Source organism: Aquila chrysaetos, chromosome 8, assembly GCF_900496995.4.
Source record: "Aquila chrysaetos chrysaetos chromosome 8, bAquChr1.4, whole genome shotgun sequence".
Classification (NCBI taxonomy): domain Eukaryota; kingdom Metazoa; phylum Chordata; class Aves; order Accipitriformes; family Accipitridae; genus Aquila; species Aquila chrysaetos.
In genome coordinates, this window is record NC_044011.1 from 45,026,246 (window position 1) to 45,049,717 (window position 23,472).

A 23,472-nucleotide genomic window follows, 5' to 3' on the forward strand; every position below is an offset into this window, starting at 1 on the left:
CCTCCAACCCACCCTGAAGTAGGTTAGCGATTGTACAGAAAGAAAGACGCGCCCAGCCTGAAGCCCAGCAAAACTGCCTGCTCCGCTCAGGTGCAGTGGTTCTGAACAGCAACACACAGAGCTCCAGCCCTGCAGTTCAGCCAGCACTGGAGAGCGCTGAACTGTAAGACTTGGTTCTTTAAACAGATTATATTTGATAATGTATAACTCGGAGCAAACCATGTATTTAAAAAAAAAAGACTACAAGAGAAACCAGGTTAAAAAGAACCATCTTACAAAGAAGATGGACAATCTATTAGCCCTTGGCAAACTAGACAATCATTGTACACAAAACAACAAGCTGTACAAAACTGAAAGGAGATGGCAGAGAGATTTGTAAGGCTTTCTGCACTTTTATTCTTCTCCTGGTCCAACACGTCTTCCGATCTCATTCCGAGAAAGCTTCAAGGTCATGTCAGAACAGCCACGAATCCACCTCCGGTATGTGCAAAATTCAAACCAATTTACATAGAGAGATAAAATTGCAAAGGTAAAAACAAAACTAAAGGCCGGGATCATGGGTTAAAATATTTCTTCTGAGTCCAAGAGACTACAGTTTGGGTATATCTGAAAACATATTCCAAACCTTTAAAACAAGCTATAGTCTTTTTTGAATGATAAAAAGGTTTATTTGTTGAGGAAAACTAGAGGATCCTTCTGGTGAACACTTTCTTTCCGCTTTTCAGTATATTCCCATTTGCTGACTGGCTTGTTCACACGACGACTTCCTGCATCTCCTCCACTTCTCACTCTTCCCTGTGGTTACTAGCTTTTTTACAGCAAAAACCGTCTTGACTCTCATCCTGCCTTTGACAGAAATTTGACATGGAAGTGGTATCTGTTCAAAAGAAGTTTGAGCTCAGAGATAGGGGAGAGGTATTTAAAAAGTCTATAAATAGTACACTGAATGTGTTAGGGATCTACTTCGAGGCTATGTTACAAACAAACTCTGGTGTCTGAGCCACCATCCTAAGTCACCTATATGAAAGTAGTGACAGCTAGACTCCAGCAAAAGGAGGCATCTTCTTCATGACTTTGCATGAACTACCCCTTCCAAGCAGGTTTCCCTGGTTAAGGAAGACCCAAGATCAACTGCTTTGTCTGCAACCCAAAATGCACAGAAATTATATTATAAAGCCCTTCGGATGGGAAGAGAACAAAGAAAAGGAAGACTTTTCTTAAATGATCAATGCCACAGAACTTGGCTTTACACATCTGGACTGAAACATTTTGTTTTGTAGGTACAGCATCTTTTGCTGTGGAATTTCTACCTAGACATCACAACGCTGACTCCAGACAAGCAACGTGACAGAATCGAGTCCAGTCCCTAGCCATGACTGTGGTTAGGTAGTCTTGGGTGGTTGGATGGAGGATGACCACGGACTCAGGGAAGTTCTTGGAAAGCGATCCATTTGCAAACCAGTGTTCATAGCTGATCTTGAGTCTGTTTTGGAGATGGAGCTGTTGTCACAACCACAGTGGAAACTGCCTTAGTAGAGCCAGACACTGTTCCTTGCTGGAGATGGGAGGCTGGCACTGTTTGAATTCGCACCTGTTTGAAATGGAAAGAAAAATAACTCGTGTCAAGAACAACCTGGTGACACATTGCACTTGCATTGCACTCTGAAGTGCTGGTAAATTATCTGTTTCTGCCGCCAACAGAAATTCAGTTATATGAACGAGACCAAGCACCAAAACACATCAAGAACAGAATCTGTCACAAGAAGATCACTCTACCCACTGTTCATGTGGGATACCTAAAAACTACTTTGAAAAAAAACCTACACGTCAGCTGCTTTTACAAGTTTTCAGAAGACGGACTTGGATCCATTGGATACTTCACGTCTACAGACTTCTTACTAGCAGCTCCCAATGCAGATTAATTCTCTGGAATTACAGAACACTGAGTTTCCAGACAGAAAGATGGATATGCAAACAAGCCACGTGACTTCTTCAAGAAAAGGTGATCTGCAGAAGCCATAGTACAAAACACTCCAAAAAAAGCCAAGTGTATAGAAACAATACTTCAAGCAGTTGGGAACATTTCCTGACAGGATTTTTGGGTTTACATTCATTATACTGTTGGTGCTTCAAAAACACCTAAAAACCGTATCTGGATGGAGGGAAGGTAAAGGAGACGATGCACTGCATGTGCTTAATGCAGACACTACAGCCAAGCTGTGTACCTGTACTTTTTACGGAACCCCATGTATCAAGTGTAAAGTCCTCATGGAGATGTCAAGTCATAAAAAAGCAAATAATATTATCATTCTAGGTGCCGTTACCTGCGTGGCCTGGCCTTGCTGCTGCAGCTGCTGCAGTTGCTGTGCCGTCAGAAAACTCACTGGCTTGTTCCCAGCGATCAGTTTTGTCCCTGCTGGCATCGTAGTCAGGATGATATTTCTACCTAATCCACTGATGCTAAGGAAAGAGAATTGTTGAAAGGTTAGTAAACAGCACAGCAGGCTACGTCTTTCAGACTCACAAGTTGTTCTTCAGTTGCTAGGAGATTAAAGTTACTTACCTAATTTACTAATGATTTTAAGTAGCAGGGTTTTTTCCCCCACAAAACTGGCAAATACACAAGTTACAAGTTCATGTCGACATTTATCACTATGATAGAGAATTACTTTATCACACGAATTAAACCCTCTAATTCTGGGCCATGCACATCACTGGGTTAGTCTGATCAGACCCGAACACTTCTCATGGAATGCAGAAAATAGCCGAGCACACAGTGTTCTGCCTTGAAATATTAACTAAGGGAGACACTACCAGAATTCATGGAAGAATAAACAAAAAGACTTCAATATCTCAATGCCAGAGGAATTTTCACTGAGGCAGTTAACACTTCCCTAGTTTCTTTAATGGAGAGATGGCTTCAGATTACATACATTTTTAGGTACGTCACCAGGTTCATTCTTGCTCAAACACACAGAACTAATCTAATAGCTGGTTTCAAGGCAAAGAACATTTTTTCTTCAGTGTATTTGCTAGAACCTACATCTCAGGGCACCTAAAGAAAGCCTATATTCTTGTTGCCAGACACCATATTCATTCAGTTTCTTGCAGCTAAAGGACCTATTAACAGACTGCAGGTCTATTCCACCCTCTGCTTGCTAACTCCCCAGCAACCTATTGAACACAGACCTTCCTCAGCCTATTTCTCAAGCAAAACTACCAGATGCAAAGTACTCACTTGGCCCCGAGGTTGCCCTTGATGATGGGGGCAGTCACCACACTCTTGCCTTTCACTGGCTGGCTGATCACTGACAGAGGCACTGTTATTCGTGCTGGTAGTTTACCCTAGAGAAGTTGAAGAACACATGAGGAGCCGCGGGGAGTTCAGCAGAGAAACTGCTTGACAACACACAATTACCACTCAGCTTGCTTTTTAGGAGTCCTAGGAGTAGAAACCAACAGCGGCTTTGCTGATGAAATCTGTGCTCCATTTCAGGCTCATTAAAATTCACCTCCAACTCATTCGCTTCACAGCTGCCCAAGCCCCAAAAACCCGCATCATCTTTGCACCACAGTATTTCTCTGGGAAGGATCACTGTATCCGTCCACGATTTTTATCCTTAGGAAACTATCGTAATGTCAATTAGCTTATGCAACTTTCACAACACAGCTTATGGTGCCTTCAGCTTTGGGTATTAAAATTGCATTAAACGGGGAAATCGGTAAAAAAGTTAATACAAGTAACAAGCACTTCTAGTTTTGACACTATTCCAAGGGAAATTATTTCAGAGGTGTGGGGCAAGACGCTTTGCTGCACAAGGTAGGACTTTAGATAAGCAAAGTTTATTTCATTCACTGACAAGAGGAGGTAAGGGAAGACATATCTGACTCTTTTCTGGTCATTCAGCATTTAGCTACAATTCCAACACAATGAAATTAGTTGCAGACCCACATTCTACAGTACTTAATTTGAGCCCTTGTGGATGTAAAGAGAAGTTTTCAGACATAAACCATCAGTATATTTCAGCATTCCCCTTTCTCACCCACCTCCAGAAAAAGGTTAGCATTACTTACTGCCTGGGATGTAGATACTACTGTGGTGCTGACGGGTACCTGCCGCACAGCAGTGGCTCCTGTGCCTATAGTTATGGGAGTCCCAGCAGCTCCCGAGGCCACAGCGACCGCTTTTGACACTGTGGCACTCATGGTTGGTAAAGAGACAGCTGAGGTATGGACTGTGCCGGGCACGCTCACTGCTGAGGAAGAGGGCACTTGCTTAGCATGAGTAGCTACCGTAATAGTCTGCCCAGCTTTGGGCGGCATCACCCCCAGCCCCTGCACGATTCTTATAGTAGCAGCTGGCTTGGCCTCAGTGGATGCCACCGTAGTTATGGCTTTGCTCTTCTGATCTGCCACAGTCATGCCCAGAGCAGGCATCAGTCGGAAAGCGGAGCTTGTTGGCTCTGCAGTCTTTAAGTCAGGAGTCACTTTAACCACTGTGCTTCCAGCTGGGCTGGAAGAAGCAGAAGTGGCCGTGCTAGTCTTGGCTGGAGAATCAGCAGTCTGGACAGGATTGGATGTCACGTGCAAAGTTGCAGAGATGCTTTTCCCACTAGCGCTGCTTCCCGCAGCTGCTGTGAAGAGGTCCTGAGTTAGTTTAACAGTAGTGACTTGAGATTTGGCCAGGGTGGCCATCATGTCCGGGGTGATACGCAGCACAGTCTGTCCCTTCGCATCTGTGGTAATAGAGGACGGGGGTAGGCGCAACACATCCTTTCCTTGGATCCGAAAATTGGTCGCAGTGAGTGGGATGCCACTTCCAGGCTGGGTCTTCATGCCAAGTTGGCCTGTAATAGCCACCTGGAAGAGATCAGAGAAACGGCTGCATCAAACCAGGACACAGTCCAAGGCACAGTCAAAGTAAAACTTCCCAACAGGACGTTTGCTCCCACCAGAATTGAAGTGGCATGATGCCAGCACTCAGTACGCTGCTGAAAAGAGTTTTGGTTGCGTATCAGACGGCATTCCCAAAACCATATAAAAAACAAAATACTGTGGAGCTGCTTTTTCAAACAAGATGAATGTAAATGAGATCAACACCTGGAGATGGTCAATGTTGGACTAACATATCTTTTACCTGTACGTGAAAACGGGACTCAAATACACCAAACCAGCAACTGCGTGAATCTGTATGGCCAATAACTCATACAGCATTACGTCTCACTACAGTTTTCACTATCTTTTCACATCTGTGTATCACATCTGTCACAACAAACAGGAAACGACTGGGTCGTGGAGCCCAATTCCTTGTCTCTCCCTCTCTCTCTCACCTGCTTGATGATATTCTGGCCAGCTACATTCTGGATGACAGTGGTGGAGGACGTGCTTGTAGCAGAACTGCCCGGAGAGCTGGTTACTGGCTTTACAGCCGGACTGGGAGCTGCAGACAGTCCTGTCACAGTGATGCCTGTCTGTCCTGTCATGGAGCTTCCTGGTCTTTGCACCTGCACTGGGCTGGTTTGAGCTTTTACCGGCAGAGTCATCACAGTCTACAGAAAGACACGGAGGCAGCCTATGAGCAGACTAACACAATACTAACAATTACTCTTTTGTCTCGTGCCTTAGCTTGCAAGATCTGCGGACTTTTTACTGTAGTGCACAACTTAATGGTGCCACATAAATAGGCAATAGGGAGGAAAAAAGGAGCACCGAACAGTGTTATTTATGCACAACCGTTTCTATGCTCCTGCCCTGCAGTTACTGCATGTTCCAAGTGAGCACGCAATCCCTGTGCACCATACCGAAATACTAAAAGAAGTCAGATTAGAAGTCAGAGCTACTCCACCATTTCCATGCAGCCAAACTCACCTGAGGGAGCACTTTGGTTTGCGTGGCTGTAGCTGGAACGCGGATCTGAGGCACTGACGTAGGTTGCTGCTGCTGGCTTACCACTGGGGCTTGCTGAGACACAGCTGGCAGGCTGGACTGGGCAGTGACCACCCGGACCTGCGGCAGTCCTGAGGAGGTGGTATGACTTACCACCCGGGTGGGAGGTGGCTGCGGCCCCGGCTGTGTCTGTGAACTCTGGGCTGTGGAAAGCAACGTCCCGAGCTGTGGCATGGTAGGGGATGATACCAGAAGAACGCTACAGAAAAGATAAAAGCCAGTAGGTCAGCAAAGATGTAGGAAGTGACTGAGAAAGTTCCAGTAACATTCACAAGTGATGTACGAGACAGAAGAAGTACCTTTGGCTGGGTTTTGCTGGCTCCGATCCAGCACTAGATACACTCTTGCTAACCACAGACACTGGCGGGGGTGAAATAGGTGTTGCTGGTAATGCTGGTGCAGTTGGTGTCACGGGAGTCACAGGAGTTGGTGGCATGCTGGAGTCACTAAGGCTCAGCTGACTGGGCTCTGATGTGCTGCTGGGGAGTGCTTTCACAGAAGTCTCCTTGCTACTAGACTTCTGCAAAGAAACCACGTCAAGCATGAAGGTCTTCACAAAAACTGGGTTTGATTGCTGCATGCTAGAGAGTGGGCTGAGCACTTTAAGTTGAGTTCTGTATGGTTATGAATGATGCCCTGGTGCTAAATCCTGAAATCCCAGGTGACTGACTGCCTTCCTCAACTGCAGCCACAAGCAGGCTGGTGTGTTTGGCTGCTCCTGCTCTCACGTAAAAGTGCATCTCAGCTGTGACAAACATTCATAACATGCAGATTTCCACCTTGGTTAATTTGCCAACAGCAACTACTTTGGAGATATCTGATATCAGTAACATCAACAACAAAGATGACACCAAACCCTGACAGCTTCAGCACAGCAAGGGGGAGAGCAGCAGACGTGTTCCACACACTCAGCTGCAGATTAACCTCAAAACTAGATCTGAAAGACCATCCCTAAGATAAGAAGCACAAATGAATTCCGTTGACCTTTCTGCCGAGATCAACAAGGATAACAGTGGAAGCTGGGAGGAGCAAAAGTTCCCTCTTTTCCTCTTCATTTTGTGCGCTGGTGCTAAACCAACACTGACATTCATCATATACATAATGAATTGATAACTTAAATATGTGATAATTTTCATCAGCCACTATGGATGCAGAATCTATGGATTGAATTAAGCCTGTACCTCCTTCCCAATCCCAAAAGCATCTGTGCAAACCTGCGCAAAGAAATTTACCATTTTAGCCGGAGGTTTTGGCTTCTGCTGAAGGGCCTTCTTGGCCTTTGCTGCAGCAGCTTGAGCCTGGTGAATCCGTTCTGCAAATACAAATGAATGGTTAGAGTTCCTGAACATGAGCAAACACGCGTTAAGAAAAAGGCCAATCAAGAACTGTAAGTTCACCTTCAGACAAGAAATCAAACGCACATAGTCACGTAATAATGCAAAGAAAAATACCAAGTAAAATTAGCCAAAAAGGCTGAAACAAAGACACGTAAGAAGTTGTGAACGTACATGTACATCTGCAGTTCTTGTACACAGGATACTATTTTTCAAACAAATACTTCAAACTGACACACTGCTCTGCAAGACTGGATTTAAGTGCTAATGGGCTAACATTAGCAAACTGACTAGAGGAAAAAGCTAGACTGACAAATTAACGTTCATTATCCAGCTGGACTGAAGAAGCTAAAGAGATCTATAAACATTTTCAATTCTTAAGATATCACCAAGCCAGGCTTACCAAACTCTTCCTCACTCCTGTCCCGGTGCAGGTAGATCCATAACTTGCGTCCAATGTCGTATTTCACACAGGGATCTTTCTCATAATGTAATCGATCCAAAGCACCGCTAACAACAGTATTAACCTGAAAGTTCAGAATTCACGGAATTACTAGATGTCCCTGGTTCGGCTAGCCAAAGGTCATGAATAGAAAAATAATCCTATTTGGCAAAAAACCCGAGTAAGCTGCTAGCAATCTTCATTTGAGTAAGAACTGACTGAGAGCAGATGTTGCAGCACAGAATGCTGTTTGCCACCTTGGATTAAATGGAGCTTCCACCAAAGCTGAAAGCTCTGAAAATTGACTGGGTTTGAATCTAAAATGTGAGCAGCTATATGACACAGTGTTACTTCTGTGGCTTTTCTAGCTCTTTTTTCATCATCCAGAGTTCAGTGCAGATTTGCAGCAGCTCACCAGAGCAGTACATAGCTCCCTTTTGCTAATCAAAGCAGCATAAAAATTATTGGGCCTTAGTTACCGAATACTGCCCAAGTCTGCTCGGTGTATTTTTAGGAGAATCTGTTTGAGGCCAGACATGACATCCAACTTACTTGAGCACTTGTGACATCAGGAGCTAGGAACTGAGAATCTTTAAGCAGCTCACAGATTTCAGCACGAGTTCCTTCTCCATTAGGAAGGCGAGCAGCAGCATCACGAACTGAAATACAAAATCAGAGCTTAAAATTCCAGCCGTAACTAGGTAGCTGCATTCAAGTACTTCAGCAGATACATTTTGGTATTGCGCGCTCAGCCCTGTTCTCACAGCGCCTACTTGCTCACTAAAATCTAGTCCCCATGATCCCTCAAAGATAGCAGCAGAGATTATAAAGGACCATTTTAAAGTACCTCAACTGTGCTGGCTTTGTGCTGGGAGTGATGACATTGGGGAACAGCACTGAACCCCAGAATGACTTTGCAATGCCCCAACTTCACCGCAGTGTACTGAAACAACCACTCTTTGTTTTCCAGTTATCTGAGCCTTAGCTTCAGCCAGCCCCATGGACTTTCCTCTCTATTTCCCATTTTCTCTCAGATCAACAGCAACACACTGATGCCTTCTTTTCTAGTTACTCCTGCTCCCAGCATAGCATCACTTCTATTCCATATAATTTATTTCTTCTTTGCTTATGTCATCCCAGTCTGCCCACCTCTTTCCTTTATAATGTAGATTGCTAAAGTCACTGTTTGGGGGGTCAGGGGAACCTTTTTCTTTCTTAAAAAAATTTTTTTGGCCATCACCTTACCGAGGGACAAGATGGTGACATATGCTGGTCTGTCTGAGCGCAGGAGAGAATGCTCTCGGGCTTTGTTTAATGAGGTTTCCTTGTCAAACACCCCCTTCACAGGGCCAACAACTGACTCAAAGCCATGCATACGGAAGGTGAAAGCTTTGTGGGGCTGGCTGTAACGGTAACGTTCCTGTATTTGGAAACAAAGAGGACTGAATTTAGCAGGAAACATATAGTGCAAAGTCTTAAAGCTTGTGCTACATTTATATCATAATATAAGTTATTATCATTCTCCAGAGGAAGTTTTTTTTTTAAATTAGAGCCTCAAATACTGCTGTACAAACTTATTTTGGATCAAGACAAGCACGAACTACTTCAAGCAGAATATAAACCACCACCTAACCAAAGTGTGCAGGTGCCATACATTAGGTTAATTGTTAAGCAGCTGCACAGACTAGAGAGGTGCCAGAAATATACCTTCTGCCCAGCAAACATCCCTTCCCCCAGCAACCACAAGCCCCTTCTTCCTCCTCTAATCTAGTAAAAGAGAGATCTCCAAAATTTAACCTGGATATTCTACCACGCACACAGCACACGTACCCAGGGAGAAGAATCGTTATCGTGTGTTTACCCTATAATATGCACTCGCATCTACTACAGACAAGATAACAAAATTGTATGGGTGCACTTATTGCCACTTGACTTCTGCTTGTACTCATACATGCCCAAAAAATATAGACACAAGTCATCCTCATATGCTGGGGGATGGCACAGGAGACAGAAAGGTCGGCACTATCAATTTCAATTAATTTTGCCCAATACCCATTGGAAATACAGGTGCTTTTGACGTGAGCAGCTAGGCTATATTGTTAGCAAGTTTTATGCAAGGCCAAGATACCTGCTTCAAGGCAGAAGAACTAATTCTTTACATTAGCAAAGCTTGTGTAGAGTATAAAACTGCCATCCCATAGAAATTCTCTTGTTTTAGTGGCCAACTATTTCAACGTGTGCGTTTAAAATTAAGATGATTCTCTTCTTACCTGCTCCTGAAACACGCGTTTCTCCTCTCCAGTGCTAGGTCGGACTACATAGTCAGTCCTTCTGAAACAAAGGTCACCATCAGTTCTGAACAATGACAAGCCCACAACAATCCCAAAGAACATCCCAAAGGATTAGTCATCTCACCCTTTCTGCAAATTCTTCTGAACAAATTCTGAAAGCATTTATGACAATATAAGTAAGTCCTGCAGGGATCTTAAAATATGCTCTATGCACTACCTGAAGGTAAGTAAGCAAGGACTGCAAATAATCTCATTATCAGGACGTAAAATAGATTACAGGTTTACTCTGATAATATACACGAACTTGAAGAAAATCAGTTGACTTTGTGAAGTCTAGTTACTGTGTTTATAAAATCAGACTATCAAGTTCCCTCTTGCCCCATAATGTAACATCTTTTTATTTTAAGCAACCAGCCATTCAGATCCAGGGGCGCAAGGACCAAACTTCATAGCTTTAGCACACACTGCAAAAGCTTTCAAGCAGTATTATATACTTACACTCTGGGAACTGGTGTTGTGGCATCTGAGCTGTCCTCATTTTCCTATCGAAAAACAGAGAAACATCAGTGCTGGATATAACTCAGTCAGGTTTTGTGCTGCTAGAAGGTGATTTTTTTCTGACTCACTTTGAAAAAAGTCTGGTCTTTGGTCTCCAACCAGAGCTGAAACAGTGCTGCCAATTCCTTCTCGTGATCTTGGCAAGAACCTAGTCCAAAAAATCAGGAAAAATAAGAAAGAGAAGTCCTTTATTTGTCATGAAGCCGGCTGCTTGTACTTCCCAGTCATCTCCTGCTCTCTTCCCCCCTCTATGCATCACCAGTCACAAGGCATCTTCCACACTTCACAGATGCTCCAATTTCAATACTTGAACACATCCACGCTTAGAAAAGTGCTGAAACCCAGTTATTCTCCTGTGTTGGTACAAAGGATGGTGCTTCAACTCCTGGCACAGCAGGCAAGGTACTGTTTGAGACACAGCCACCTGATACTTGAAGATGGCTCCCACTCTCCAAAGTAATCCCAGTCACTGAATCCATGAGCAGAAACACATGCCTACATAACCTCCACCAAAGACTGTGAAAGGGAACAGAGGAATAGCCTCCTGACTCTAAATCTCTGCCAGTTTAAGCCTGCAAATATGATCACTAGAATCACTATAGTTAAGAATGGAAAATTCTGCCTAGTATCTAAATGAAAGAACATAAACACAAGACATCTGTAATTCAGTCAGTATGAGCCTGGGCACATTGATTATCAATTTACTCTTTGGTTCCCACTTTTGAAAATGAGAATAGTATCAGTTTGCTCCACAGAGCAGCTTAATTCATTTATAATTGTCATAATTAATAATCAGTCTGCAGGTACGCTCTACAAGAAGGGAAACTATGAAAGTGTTCAGACAGATTTGAAGGGAGACATAAACATGGTTAGGTCAGCAACATAAAGAAATAAAGCCCAGTGCTTTTGCTCACTTATTCTCTGTCTGCTGCTGATACTAATGTCTTGTGAAAACCTAGAATGTAAAACACATCTTCACTCAGCTAAAAGAAAAGGCCTAACAAATGAATTAACAGCTCCGCTTGTCTTTCTCTCTGGGCTGCAGAAAGCTGGAAAGAAAAAGTCCTGGAGAAAGCAACCAACCTGTACTATAGCAGAAATCATAGAAGAGCACGAGAAACTCACCAAGCAATTTCCACTGCTCAGTTTTTTCCTTGAATTCAACAAAAGGTGAGAAGCTGGAAGGAACATCTACAATGAAAAATGTGCATGTCAGAGACATCATACAATCGTCCAACCCCCAAAATCCTACTGTTGTAATGCAAGCTGTTGAGTTAGACTCATAATGACAGATAAAGCATTTCAAGTGATTATGTAAGTGCATCTCTAAATTTATACTTGCTCAAAGGGAAGGTAAGCATCTCAGAGAAACAGTGCAAGCACAAGAACAGAATAGAACAGAACAGAACAGGATAATGAGTCTTCCATCTACAGGCTGTCAGGTGAGATCCTGTTCATGCTGTGAGGCACTAGGAACTGTTACCGTACAGTGACTATTCCTGGGCTCCTGGGAAGCGAACTTGGGATTTACAGTATTCACCAGCATTAGGAAGAACATTAAGTATCCATGTTGCAAAGGCCACTACAATCTACACTGTCTCTCCCTTTAAAACTCCCCACTAAGTAAATGAGAACGACAGAATAATCTAGTTTGAAAGGAACGTCTGAAGCTTAGCTGGTCTAAGCTTCAGGTCAAAGCTAGGCCAACTTCATGTTTTCAGTGGAATGCTCAGGGCATCATCTAGTTTATTTGTTATTATCTCCAAAGACAACCACAATGTCTTCGCACCAGGGAGAGACTAATTTCTTCTGGCTTCGAACATCCCGCCTGAAGCGCACGATCCAAACAGAAGAAACTGCCTGTCTAGAGGCAATCACACACATTTTCACATACTCGGGAATCAAGCTGGGTCTTATCTACTATCCACATGCAAAACAAGTCTACCACAATCAAGAAACGTAGGCCTATAGTAGAAACGCTGTCAACAATACAATGATTTACTGTTGTGATGAGTTAAAATTCGATTTGAGCTGTAATATAAACCAGCACTGATTAGAACTGAGGTACCAGCATCATTAGCATTTTTAACAGCCATTCTTACCTCTGCTGTCACCTGTCAAATACTGCAAGGCGGGTAAAACCAGTTCAGACCAGTTAGGGGCAAAGGAGAACCAGTTATTTAGTGCACTGGCAGGAGAAGATTGCCAATCTAGAACTTTATCTTCAAGCTGAAGAGGAAAAAAAAAACATTCCATTAAAGATCTTGCGCTTTAAACTATGACCATTTTAATAAAGAAGAAAACAAACCAGCTAAACATATCCAGAGGAAAAAAAGGTTTTATATACATAAAAAGAATTCCCTGACTTCTTCAAGTAACCATCAGATGGTATTTCAGAGAACAGATACCAAAAAGGGCAAAAAACTTCCCCACCATCTCTGGCCTTAATACATAGAATATATCAAACCATCATCTAAAGCACAGGTATGGAAAGACTTACAGATTCAACTGACTGAATTTATGAAACGTGTTAAAAACCTAGTGTGGTATGCACTCCCAAAGGGTTTCATTTTTTAATACGTAATCTACATCTTAATATAATTTACAGCAGGACAACTGTGGGGAAAAATCACTGTTACATAGCTATAAACCCCCGTCCCCTAATTTCGCTTTCTGCAGAGATTCCTAGGTAAGTGGGCAGTTCCTTACCACAGAAAGAGTAGCAGGTCCTTCCAGAAACAGTATCTCCAACAGAAGGAAAAAGAAGCTGGAAGATATTTCATTTATTCCAAGGCATGGCTTCATCTCTTCAAGAGGTCTTCAAATGAAAGAGAACACAAGCAGAGTAAGTTCCCTAAATAAATATTTACCTTCATATACAAAGATGAACACCACACACTTCACACATCCCAAGCTCCACAAAACCAAAGCCTGCAAAAGCCCCACAAAAATCTGAGCTGCAACATCTGTTCCTCTCTCCATCCATGCAAAGCGTTCAGGGCCCTCTGAAGCACTTACTCCTCCTTGACAGACGACAGAGGGATGGGGGAAGGATCCTGAGACATTGGTGGGATTCCATCTGCATTGCTAAGAGAGTCAGCCAAATCTTCCACCTCAGATTTAATAATCTTCAGCTTTTTTTTCTTCTTATCTTCCTTTTCCTTCACCTTTTTCTTAAGGATTGCAAGGTCGAATAAGGCTTTAGATATGATTAAAGGGAAGAAGAATAATGAGAAAAATTTCCTACCATATTTCATTGAGAATCATAAACTAACTATATATTTAAACATATATTCAGAAACACGGGTAGTGTGCACCAATTCACCACCAGTTCATTCCATCCTCCCAGCCATTTCCATGATTCTTTATTTTTCCCTTCAATGCACTCTGTTTTAATAGAAAACCTCTAATTTCCAAACCGATGTATATGAAATGAGAAAGGCAAAGGTAACTGCTTAGAACAGGGATACAAACTAACTTTCCTCAACTAGTTGGAAGCACCTTCAGTGCAAACCGGAGTCATCTGTGAGCAACTGAAATGGAACAGCTCACAACCCCAGAGTGGTTAGCCAACTATGTGAAAAGCAAAAGGATACAACAACCTATCGAGACCACCTTCCTCCTCAGCTTTTCACACACACAGGATACCCTGTATTCATGCAGTGCACAAGTACTGTGTCCAAGCCACTGACCTGCTAAAGAACCTTTCCTGCCAGCATTTACTCGAGTCATAATGTCCTCCAGAGTCAGGTCTGTCGTCACTAGATCGGGGTGGTCCTACACAGGACAACGGGATGGAAATTAAAATCAGGGAAGGACAAAGTGTTAAGATAGCCGCAAAGGTACAGAAGATAACCCAAGTACTGAAATGCCCCAAACTTATCCAGGATCAGTTTATAAAGTTATTTACTGCAATAAAAGTCAGGAAAAGTCTTCTAACGCTGAAATCCAAAATTTTCTCCCTCCAAAACGCATCACTAAAATTACAAAGTCCTCCTAAACAGATAAGCATAAACAGGAGTTGCCTACAGACACTGACAATTAAATACAGGTTACAATAAAGGGCTCAAAGGTGGCTGCACACAAAAAAAGCAGCAATCATTTCATCACCCAGAAGTACCCTGAACTTTATGGCTAACAGATAGAAGACTGACAGATAAAAAGTATTTCCACCCCCCAGAATTCTTGACATCTTACAGGTTGACGTTTTCGTTTCTCGTGGTGCTTCTTCAACATCATCTTCAAATCACTTTCCCCAAGTTCTATCTTGTCTGCAACAAAAAAAACATTCAGAGATTATTTGCACAGTTTTCCGCTATTGTTACTTTACACACTTCTTAGAATGCCATTTTCTATCCATTCCCACTTCCAACTATCTCCAAATTTCAGTAACTAGATTTTCCTTATCTGAATTCCATTCTTTTAATCAACCAATTTATTTCAATACTTTCTTCCTTGGGTCATCCAATTTCATTGCTGATGCAAGTATGGAAGCGAAAAGAAGTGAGATCCAGTCGTGCTGCACGAAGGGTTTGCCGACTTGATTACAGTAACCTGAGGAGGGATTCCCTTGGCACACACACCGAAATATTTTGAACTGGACTATGCTAATGCTTCAACCATTAAAGGCAAAACATAACAAGAGAAATTGGTAGTATTACACAAACTGTAGACCCTTGTGTTAACATACTAGCCTACCAAGGAGAAAAAGATTAAATAAACTGGGAGAAGAGCTAACTGTTTGGGCTCTTCATTCCAAAAATGAAGCATTACAAGATTTCCCATCAAACAACAGATTTTCAAACTGATTTCTTGCAGCGTGTCGAAGTAATTCTCACCCCTAAATCCATATCGACCCCTAGTTTGGTTCTCACCTGCTGTTTTCATGTCCAAGGTTGACAATGTGGGGATCACTCTCAGGGGAACTGGTGGACTTGGACAACGTGCTGGAGAACTTGGAGGCCAGGAGCTTAGATCTAAAATAAATAAATACATTTATTTCTGCAAGACCTAGCACCAATCTAGGTAACTCTATTACACCATGTTCATTAGATCACAGCCGATAAAACTGGAGTTCAGTTTTCGTTCTTCTATCAAAGACACTGTTCCCACATCAAAACTTTGTCTTTCTCCATTCACGCCTCAAGTGTTTAGTTCAGTCCAGGGCATTACCTTCTTCATCAGAAGACAAGGTAGTATCTCCACACTCCTCTTTGACTTCTCTCAGAATCTTCAAGTAGCGCCGATGCGTCCGTCTGTCTCGTTCTTCCATGTCATACGTCGGTGAGAAGTGCTTTCTCCTTAGGGTCATATCAGGGCCTCCTTTCCTAGCTAAATCCAGCAAGTGCTGGAAGATGAGATATGTGTGACATTAGCTATCTCGGCTACGGCGCTGTAAGCTAGAACAGATAAGCTCAACTCACGTACTTTCAGCAAATTTAACGTGGAGTTGGTGCAGTAAGCACCTCAGTTCTTCATAATGTAACCCTTACAAAGTGTCAGTATCTGCCACGTACCAGATTTTAAAACCAGCATTTTAGACCACCATTTAAAGGGGGGAAAAAGGCAAGGCAAAATCTCTGCACCTTCATCTGCACACACAATAATACCTCACTGCCATTTTACGTGGACTGTTGAGAAGAACCTAACCATTGGTCTGAGATCCACTTCTGCAGTTTCCATGCCAAATATGTAACACAGACATGGAACACTCCCTCTTTTGGAGAAAACATTTTACCCCTTATGGCTACAGAGGAAATAACTGCCTACACATTTCCATATTCATCACTGTGGGGCGTTTTATACAGACAGACTTTCATCTTCATCCGTACATCCCGTATGTTTCAACACCTATGCGTAATGAAACGATAAGCGAGCAAGTATTTACAATGAACACATTTCAGCTGGCAGCAATTAGCTGACAACAGTATCCACAGAGGAGGACTTCATCAGGGATTTACAGGCGTCAGAATCAGAGTTTTGTATCTATCCTATACCAGTCCCCAGTGAAGCTGGGGAATTCATACAACTAAATATTTAGCAAACTTACTTGTTTCAGAATGACAGAAATAGTAGATGAAGGCAGAATGACTTGTTAAAAGGACAGTAAGGTGTAAAGGGGTAAATGCAGGGAGCGGGGGACAAGGTGGGCATGGAAAAAAGACACTATACAGAAGTGAGAGCTACGAGAGTTTCAAAATCTGGAATTTGCAAACATAACAATGTTTCTAGAGTTTTCACATTCTAAGGGCCACTGGAAAACCAGAAACACAGCATGCATTAAAGAAAAGACCTTCAAGACCAGTGAATGCACAAATACCGAGACGCTTTGTTCTAAAGACAACCTATTCCTTACGGAACAGAAGAAAGCGATGACCGTGCCCCAAAGACACTCACATTGCGGGAAGCGAGGATCTGCTTCAGCAGTCGGTAGAAGTACTGCTGCTGAGAACTCAGGTAGCGTTTGTACTGGGACTTAAAACAGAGCTGCCGGTATTTCACAACTTCAGGATTAAAGTGTCCATCTTTAAGAAAGAGGTACAAAACACTTCAGTTTTCATCAACTACTAGTGCAGAACTTAACCCCGAAAATAGAAGAAGTTTATTATGCTCACTGACCCCGGAAGAGTTTCTGGGCGATGTGCAGTGGATTTCCAAAACGGAAGTTTTCACCACTGAACAACGCAGAGATGAGTTTGTTCTGATGCTCTCGGTTGTTTTCAGGAAAGTGAGGCAGGAATTTTTTTAGGTGGTCTTGCTGCGCATCTGTCAGTACCTCCTGCCATGTAGACAAGCTGACAACTTCAAAGAAGATCTCAGGCTAAAGAAAGCAAAAAACAATAGTGAAGAAAATGCATCCGCGTCCTTGACAATTTTCTAGCCCTTAAGGCTTTCTGTGGTTAAATAACACGAGTCACGAGACAGTGTCTCATCAAATGCAGAAAACAATAGAGAGTAAAGAGGAAAGGTGAGGAAATCAACGATACTACTAGCAACAAGAAAAGAAATTAAAAACTTGTAACAAACAAAACTTTCTCACATATGTTTTCAAAATAAGAGACGTTGTCATCTAGAAAAAGAACGTAACAGAACAGTTTTAAAAGAAGTTTTCCTAAGATTAATCAAAGCGCTTTTTGACACCTTTTCCAGGACAGTTGGAAACGCTTCCCCTCTTTCCCGTTTGCTCTGTAAGCCCCACAAAGCGAGTTAAACGTGCTGTTTACCAAGGCTCTGAAAAGGTACAGTATCTGAGCACTACTCACATCCTCCAGAAGGTCCTCGGGCAGACTAACCCTGGTGGTACCCAGCATGCAGTCCTCCATGATGCGTGTGACATTTCCTTCCCCGCAGGGTCCCAGCTCCAGGGGGTCCGTGAGCATGTGATCCAGAGAATCCATTCTTCACCCTCTCCTGCTCCTGAAGGGCAGCAAAGCCTTCAACAACCAAAAATCCCACACCCGGATACATCCCCAGCTAAGGAATGACCAAGAAGCCACGTTTGATGAAGTTTAAACGCAAGCTAGGGAATCGGGCCATGAAATGTGTAAGATATTGCAGTGTTAATTTATTGTTCAACTGCAACACGGGTCACGCCAACAGAGGAACGCTTTTCCAGGCAGCGTGTCCCAGTACAGGCGGAGTGGAACGTACAGGCGACCCATTTCACTTTGCTTCCCGCCTGCAGGAGCAATGTTGTCGATAGAGCTAAATACCATGAAAAACTACACCTAAATCCTGAAAGCGGATTTAAAAACCGAACCGCAGGTCTAAGGTAGGATTTCTCTCAGGCTGAATCCGCAGCTACGACTGGGCCGAGAGCCCCCCTTCCCCTCCGGCGCAATGGGGAACAGCTTGCGCAGCTCTAGGCTGAGGGGAAAACGCATGAACCACGCGGAATAAGTTAACAGGGAAAAAAAAAAAAAAACCAAAAAAACCCAAAACAACACAAACCGAACTTAAAACTAGGAAACCGCAGGAAAAAAAGCGCATTTCATACCCGCTACGCTGCCTCTGGGCCTGACACCGGCGTCTCCACCGCTCCCCCGGTGCGCCGAGGTTGAAGGCACCCCGAGACCCCCGCTCCGCAGCGCCGGAGGTCCCCCCGCCGCCGGCTGCGAAGGCGGGAAGCCAACGACCCACCACCGCCCGCCCGCCCGCTCCCCGCTGAGGCGACGGGCGGCCCCGCGGCCCCGGGCCGCTCCCCACAGAGCCCCGGCGGCCAGCGGGGGCGGGAAGCCCCCCGCACGCTGCCCGCACCGGAAGGCGGAAGGCGGCGGCCGTTCGCGGCGCCTGCGCGTTGGCCGTCTCCCCCGCGGCGCCTGCGCGCTGCGCCTCTCGCCTGAGGGAAGCCGGGGAACCCGCCTGGGCCTGAGGCGGCGGGAGGGGAGGACGAGGAGGGTGGCGGGGAACCGGGGGGCGGGAGGAGGACGAGGAAGACGAGGAGGAAGAAGAAGAGGAGGAGGAGAAGGAGAAGGAGGAGACGGTGGTTTTCTCCTCGTCGCTACCGAACCCTTCGCGACAAGCCCCATTGCACTCGCCCAGCCCCCTGCCCCCCCCCCCGTAAAGAGAAGGGTCAGCGCCAGTGCTTTAAAAAAAAAAAAAAGGAAAAAGAAAAAGATTTATTAATTTCGTTGTGTGGGGTTTTTTTTTTGTTGTTTTTTTTTTTTTTAACACCTGCCAGGTTGCACGAGACTATGAACACGATAACAGTCACTGAATGTACAACAAACATACACAATTAAATAAGAGAAGGGGCAGAGCAAAACAGCCCGAGCAGTCCGAGTGGTGCAAGTTCAGGGTGCTTGGGTTTTGTTTGTTTGTTGGTTTGTTTTTTTCCTCTAGGAAAATACCAAATCGGACCCCAAACACCTACATGGAACAGCGTTAGGCCTCCGAGGAGGCTGCAGCGGTGCCCCATCTTCAAGCAAAACATGGCCCCTGCAGACAACCGGGACGACTCCAGAGTTAAAACTCCTATGGGACATGACTGCAGAGATAGATCTTTGGGTAGTTCTGGTTTAAAAATAATAATAAATCCTATACCTTCTGCACTGCAGAAACTGGAAAAAAAATCCATGCAAACGGTTGTCCTTCTTTTTTTGTCGTCTTTCTAAAAGCAGACCCTGCCACTTGTGCAATCACTGTAGCTCCTTACTTTGGGAGGAAAATTCACGATAACTTCCATTTCCAGGGATGCTTCTTTTACAATGAGGCATTCGTTTAACTTGGGACACCATGAATCACTTAATGCGGGTACCGAGGACACTGCTGTTGCTGTGGGACAGAGTAGAAACTTTGACAGGGAAGATTGAGTTCAAAGAGGCCGTTTTAAAATTGTTTTCTGGAGCACGTTGTAGTCTTCAGCTTTAAATAACTGCTACAATTGTCCTCAGTCTGTGATCCTTTCCAACAAAGGTGAATAGAGCAGAATATTGAAACCCCGCATCTGCAGTATCATTAAGGGAACAAGTTTGATGTTCATCTACAAAGACAATAGACCTTTTAAGACTTTAAAATTGTTCCTGTAGGGCAGTATCCACCTGGAATATCCCATTTCCAAGTCTCCCATTTTCCTACTACTCACACTATTTCTGACTCGTTATTACATCATCTAGCAGCCTGAAGAAAGCCAAGACAAAATCTCCCTTCTCTTCTCCCACACCGACACCATTGCAACACCCAACGCTGTAACTCAGAAGCCCTCAGCGACACGACTCCAAATGAATTAGTGGGAACTGCAGTCGCTTGGCCACGCTGCTGAAGTTGATGGGCTCCCAAATGCACTGAATTTGAAGACACTCATCACTGTGCTTGACTAAATGGGAGCCCTGGTCCTCATTAACTTCGCCAATCTCATTAATGCCCCACTACGGTGGTACAGCAAAAGAAGCAAAATCCCAGGAACAAATTAATCCACGTTTTGGCAAGTCACTTGAAAGCTACCTCAGAACAGTTCTGAGCTAGCCAGTGTTTTCAATCTGATTTATTTTACCACGCACAGTAACTATGTCCACGCCATATTAACAGATATGTTAATTACCAAAGCAATACCTGCTACAAGGCTTTGCCCACAAGGAACCAGACTTTCTCTCGTCCAGTCTGAGCGCGAAGTTCTCTCACGTCTTAAGAGCTTTAACTGCATAAGGCCTGATACCACTACCTGTAAACAGCCGTAGCGCTGACTTGCACGGGTAATCCTCATCTAAATCTGTGGGAGTACTTACGCAAAAGAGTCCCGCATTCACACTCAGTGCGGCCCAAGAGAAAATGAATCAAAAAAACCCTCTCTCAGTTCTTCAGTCTCAACGGCCATTAAGACAAAACATCCTTCTTTGCTTTTGTTTTATAAATAAATGTATCCTATTACGCACAGACATTCTGGGAGGAGTTTTCAGGCAGTTAATGGAGGTTTAGACATACACAGTATATCCCATGAGGAGTCAATGGAGCTGTAGTCATATTCTTGCAAATACCAGAATGCGTTAAATAACCAACCAACAAGAACTGTGAAGGAGAATTATGTAAGGGTGAAAAAAAAAAAAAAAATAATACACTGCCTTAAAAGATAAACCTTCTCTTTCCCTTTCTCCTGGTCCCTAAAGATAACATGAATTCTGTACATAGACCAGGTCCACCGAAGCAGGCAACCCTCACAGATTGCTTTCTGTGTCCCATAAATAGTGGTCCACTAGCATGTTTCTTATGTTTTCCTGAGTCCAGGGCTGGTCGTGTTATGGAACTGTCCAAAGGAATTACAGTGCATTGTTAACAAGGTTATTTGGAAAAATCAGAGTAACCAACTCTCCATCCAGTCTTTGAGGAGAAAAATATGTCCACTTTGAGGTGGCAACAGAGATAACTACCCTGCCTCTTCAGAGGTATGCTCCTGTACCCTCATTTTCTCCCGGCACAACTATCTTTCGGTCACAGCAGAAGCTGCTAGCTATGCAGGCTATGCTGAGCCTTTTTTGTTTACAGGCAAAAAGGCCATTTTCCCTGCAAATACTGGAAGGGAAAAGAGATGACAGTGGCTCCCTACTACCCTTATGTGCTACTATGATTTCAATCAGTTCGTTCCGCACGACCCGGGCTTAAGACTGCACTTTTCCTTCTTTCTGGAACTGCTTGGTAAAAATAGGGCAGGGCAGACAGCATGTAAACAGTTTGAGGGCTGGAAAAAAAAATAATTTAATGGACTGCTTCGGCACATCTTCACAGCTTCATCGTTATATCCATCCCCGCCCACATACGCAAGGAGCCACCGCTTTGCTGCTGCTGCTCTTTTTCTCCAGGCAGTCTGCTCGCACTGAGCTGGTACATTCCCTTTCACCTTGGCTGCTGAAACAAAGACACAGGAAGCAGTTCTGCCGTATTCTGGCAATTTACATGATGTCCTCCCGTTTAACGGCTCCTATTAAAAATATACACACAACATCACCTGCCAGTTAGCCTTCGGTTAGGCAAGCTTTTTCCCATACAATTGAAATAAGAAGTTGTTTACTGGAGACACTTCCAAAAAGGAAAAATAAGGGTCAGCAGACATGCCAAAAATAAAGTCCAGAGCAAGCAGAGGTTTCACTTCTCCTCTTGTCCTTTTTGTTAAAAGCTGCATAAAATAGCATCCCAGAAGGATTCTGAGGGTACTTCTTCGTGGTCACTGGGGACCTAAACCCTTTTAAAGCATTAACAAGAGCTCCAAGATTTTAGTTGAAGATAAGTGAGCATATACTTTTAAAACATATTGAGCTCCAGGATGCCCATATATCTGGGCTTTCGGGGCAGGTTACAAGTACAAGCAAATGACACCACGAGGCTTCTTCATTCGTGTTCTGCTGAGAAAGTTCTTGGTTTAGTGATGTGCACTTCACTGCCGCCATTCCCGTTGGTGGTTGTAGTGATTATGTACTGGGTGGTTTGCTGCTGACTGCTCGTTTGCGATTCCAAGGTGTCTGTGTGGGCTGGTGGCTGGGAAACGCCGACCTGTACCTCGCTGGAGAGCGAAGAGTTTTGTTTGACATCCAGATCAGACTGTCCTTCAGATATCACATAGTGAGTCTGCATGGGGGAATATAAAAAATAAGTAATAATCATTGCATCTTCTGTAACTTTTCTATTCTAATAGTCTAACTTTCCTGTTGCTGTGCTGGAAGACATTTTGGTATGAACATGGAACTCTGAAATTAAGGTGTATTTCATTTAAATGTATTTGAGAGCAACATAACCTTTGTCCTTTGTTTTGAAGTGCATTGGACTGCTTTGCATTGGCTTAAACTTACGAATGGTTAAACTAATTACACAATTAACCCATCACTACAAATTTAAAAAGAGATTTTTAATACAGCTATTCTGAAATTTTTTTCCATTTTCCACATGTTCTAGCACAAGTTGCATTTCCAGTGTCCAATATCAACACAGCACAACAGCCTGCCTCCTTATGCTGGACTGCTTACAAGGTAGGATAGCAGTAACTCTTCTTATTTTGTAATCCTACAGGTAACAGAAAGCTATCAAAAAGTTTCCAGAAACTGTTCTGAAACTTGGTTTAATGGATACAGCTTAGTTATAAATATTTTTAAGACTAATCAATACCACTAAATCATACCTTGTCCTGCAAATGTGATTAAGTGAACACTTTAAACTTGAAGGAGTCATGCATACAAGGGCCAGGCAGCATGGGCCTTGTAAATGGCTAGATGCAGAAAACTATTTGCAGTCACCACATAAAGGAATATGATGCTATTTCAGGGAAAAAAAAAAAAAAAACAAACCAAAAAAAACCCCAAAAAACCGCAGATCTTTTCCATGACCCTCAAGAGATTATTTCTTGCCTTTGGTAACCTGAAGTTTACAACATTACCAGGTTTGACCCGTAGCACTTTTCTCCTTAGTTTATGACACAACA

The 23,472-nt window shown here is 43.6% G+C and overlaps 2 protein-coding genes across 15 annotated transcripts in view; both read right to left on the bottom strand.

Annotated features, from left to right (window-relative positions):
• Positions 1-257: 257 nt before the first annotated feature.
• On the bottom strand, positions 258-18,849 carry NFRKB (nuclear factor related to kappaB binding protein). Of its 2 annotated transcripts, none has more exons than XM_030023569.2 (26): positions 18,568-18,849; positions 17,834-17,987; positions 17,190-17,391; positions 16,968-17,095; positions 15,744-15,918; positions 15,446-15,547; positions 14,769-14,842; positions 14,264-14,348; positions 13,590-13,770; positions 13,281-13,389; positions 12,674-12,800; positions 11,697-11,762; positions 10,640-10,719; positions 10,512-10,555; positions 9,993-10,053; positions 8,968-9,142; positions 8,275-8,381; positions 7,684-7,807; positions 7,179-7,258; positions 6,246-6,466; positions 5,869-6,145; positions 5,331-5,549; positions 4,075-4,860; positions 3,239-3,345; positions 2,325-2,460; positions 258-1,591 (listed from the first exon to the last, which is right to left on the bottom strand). In XM_030023569.2, the coding sequence occupies exons 2-26, from the start codon at positions 17,966-17,968 to the stop codon at positions 1,466-1,468; spliced, it is 3,927 nt and encodes a 1,308-aa protein (XP_029879429.1). In that variant the 5' UTR covers positions 17,969-17,987; positions 18,568-18,849; the 3' UTR covers positions 258-1,465. The 2 variants fall into 2 exon arrangements, with proteins under 2 accessions (XP_029879429.1, XP_029879431.1); XM_030023571.2 differs by having other exon boundaries at positions 9,993-10,050; positions 18,568-18,848.
• Positions 18,850-19,201: 352 nt separating this feature from the next.
• The window catches only part of PRDM10 (PR/SET domain 10), a 46,143-nt gene continuing 41,872 nt past the window's right edge, over positions 19,202-23,472 (bottom strand). For all 13 annotated transcript variants that reach the window (XM_030023575.2, XM_030023581.2, XM_041125488.1 and 10 more), the window contains one exon: positions 19,202-22,625. In XM_030023575.2, the coding sequence (XP_029879435.1) occupies positions 22,389-22,625 (237 nt within the window). In that variant the 3' untranslated portion in view covers positions 19,202-22,388. The remainder of the gene's footprint in view (positions 22,626-23,472) is intronic.

Bases quoted from the DNA above. Each gene is read 5' to 3' on its own strand.
- NFRKB (XM_030023569.2), bottom strand. From the start codon at position 17,968: ATGGATTCTCTGGATCACATGCTCACGGACCCCCTGGAGCTGGGACCC. The intron at 15,548-15,743 runs GTAATGCCCTGG...TATTTATTTTAG, and splicing joins CTTGTCTTCTGATGAAGAAG to ATCTAAGCTCCTGGCCTCCA. The intron at 7,259-7,683 runs GTAAGCCTGGCT...TTGTATTTGCAG, and splicing joins CAGGAGTGAGGAAGAGTTTG to AACGGATTCACCAGGCTCAA.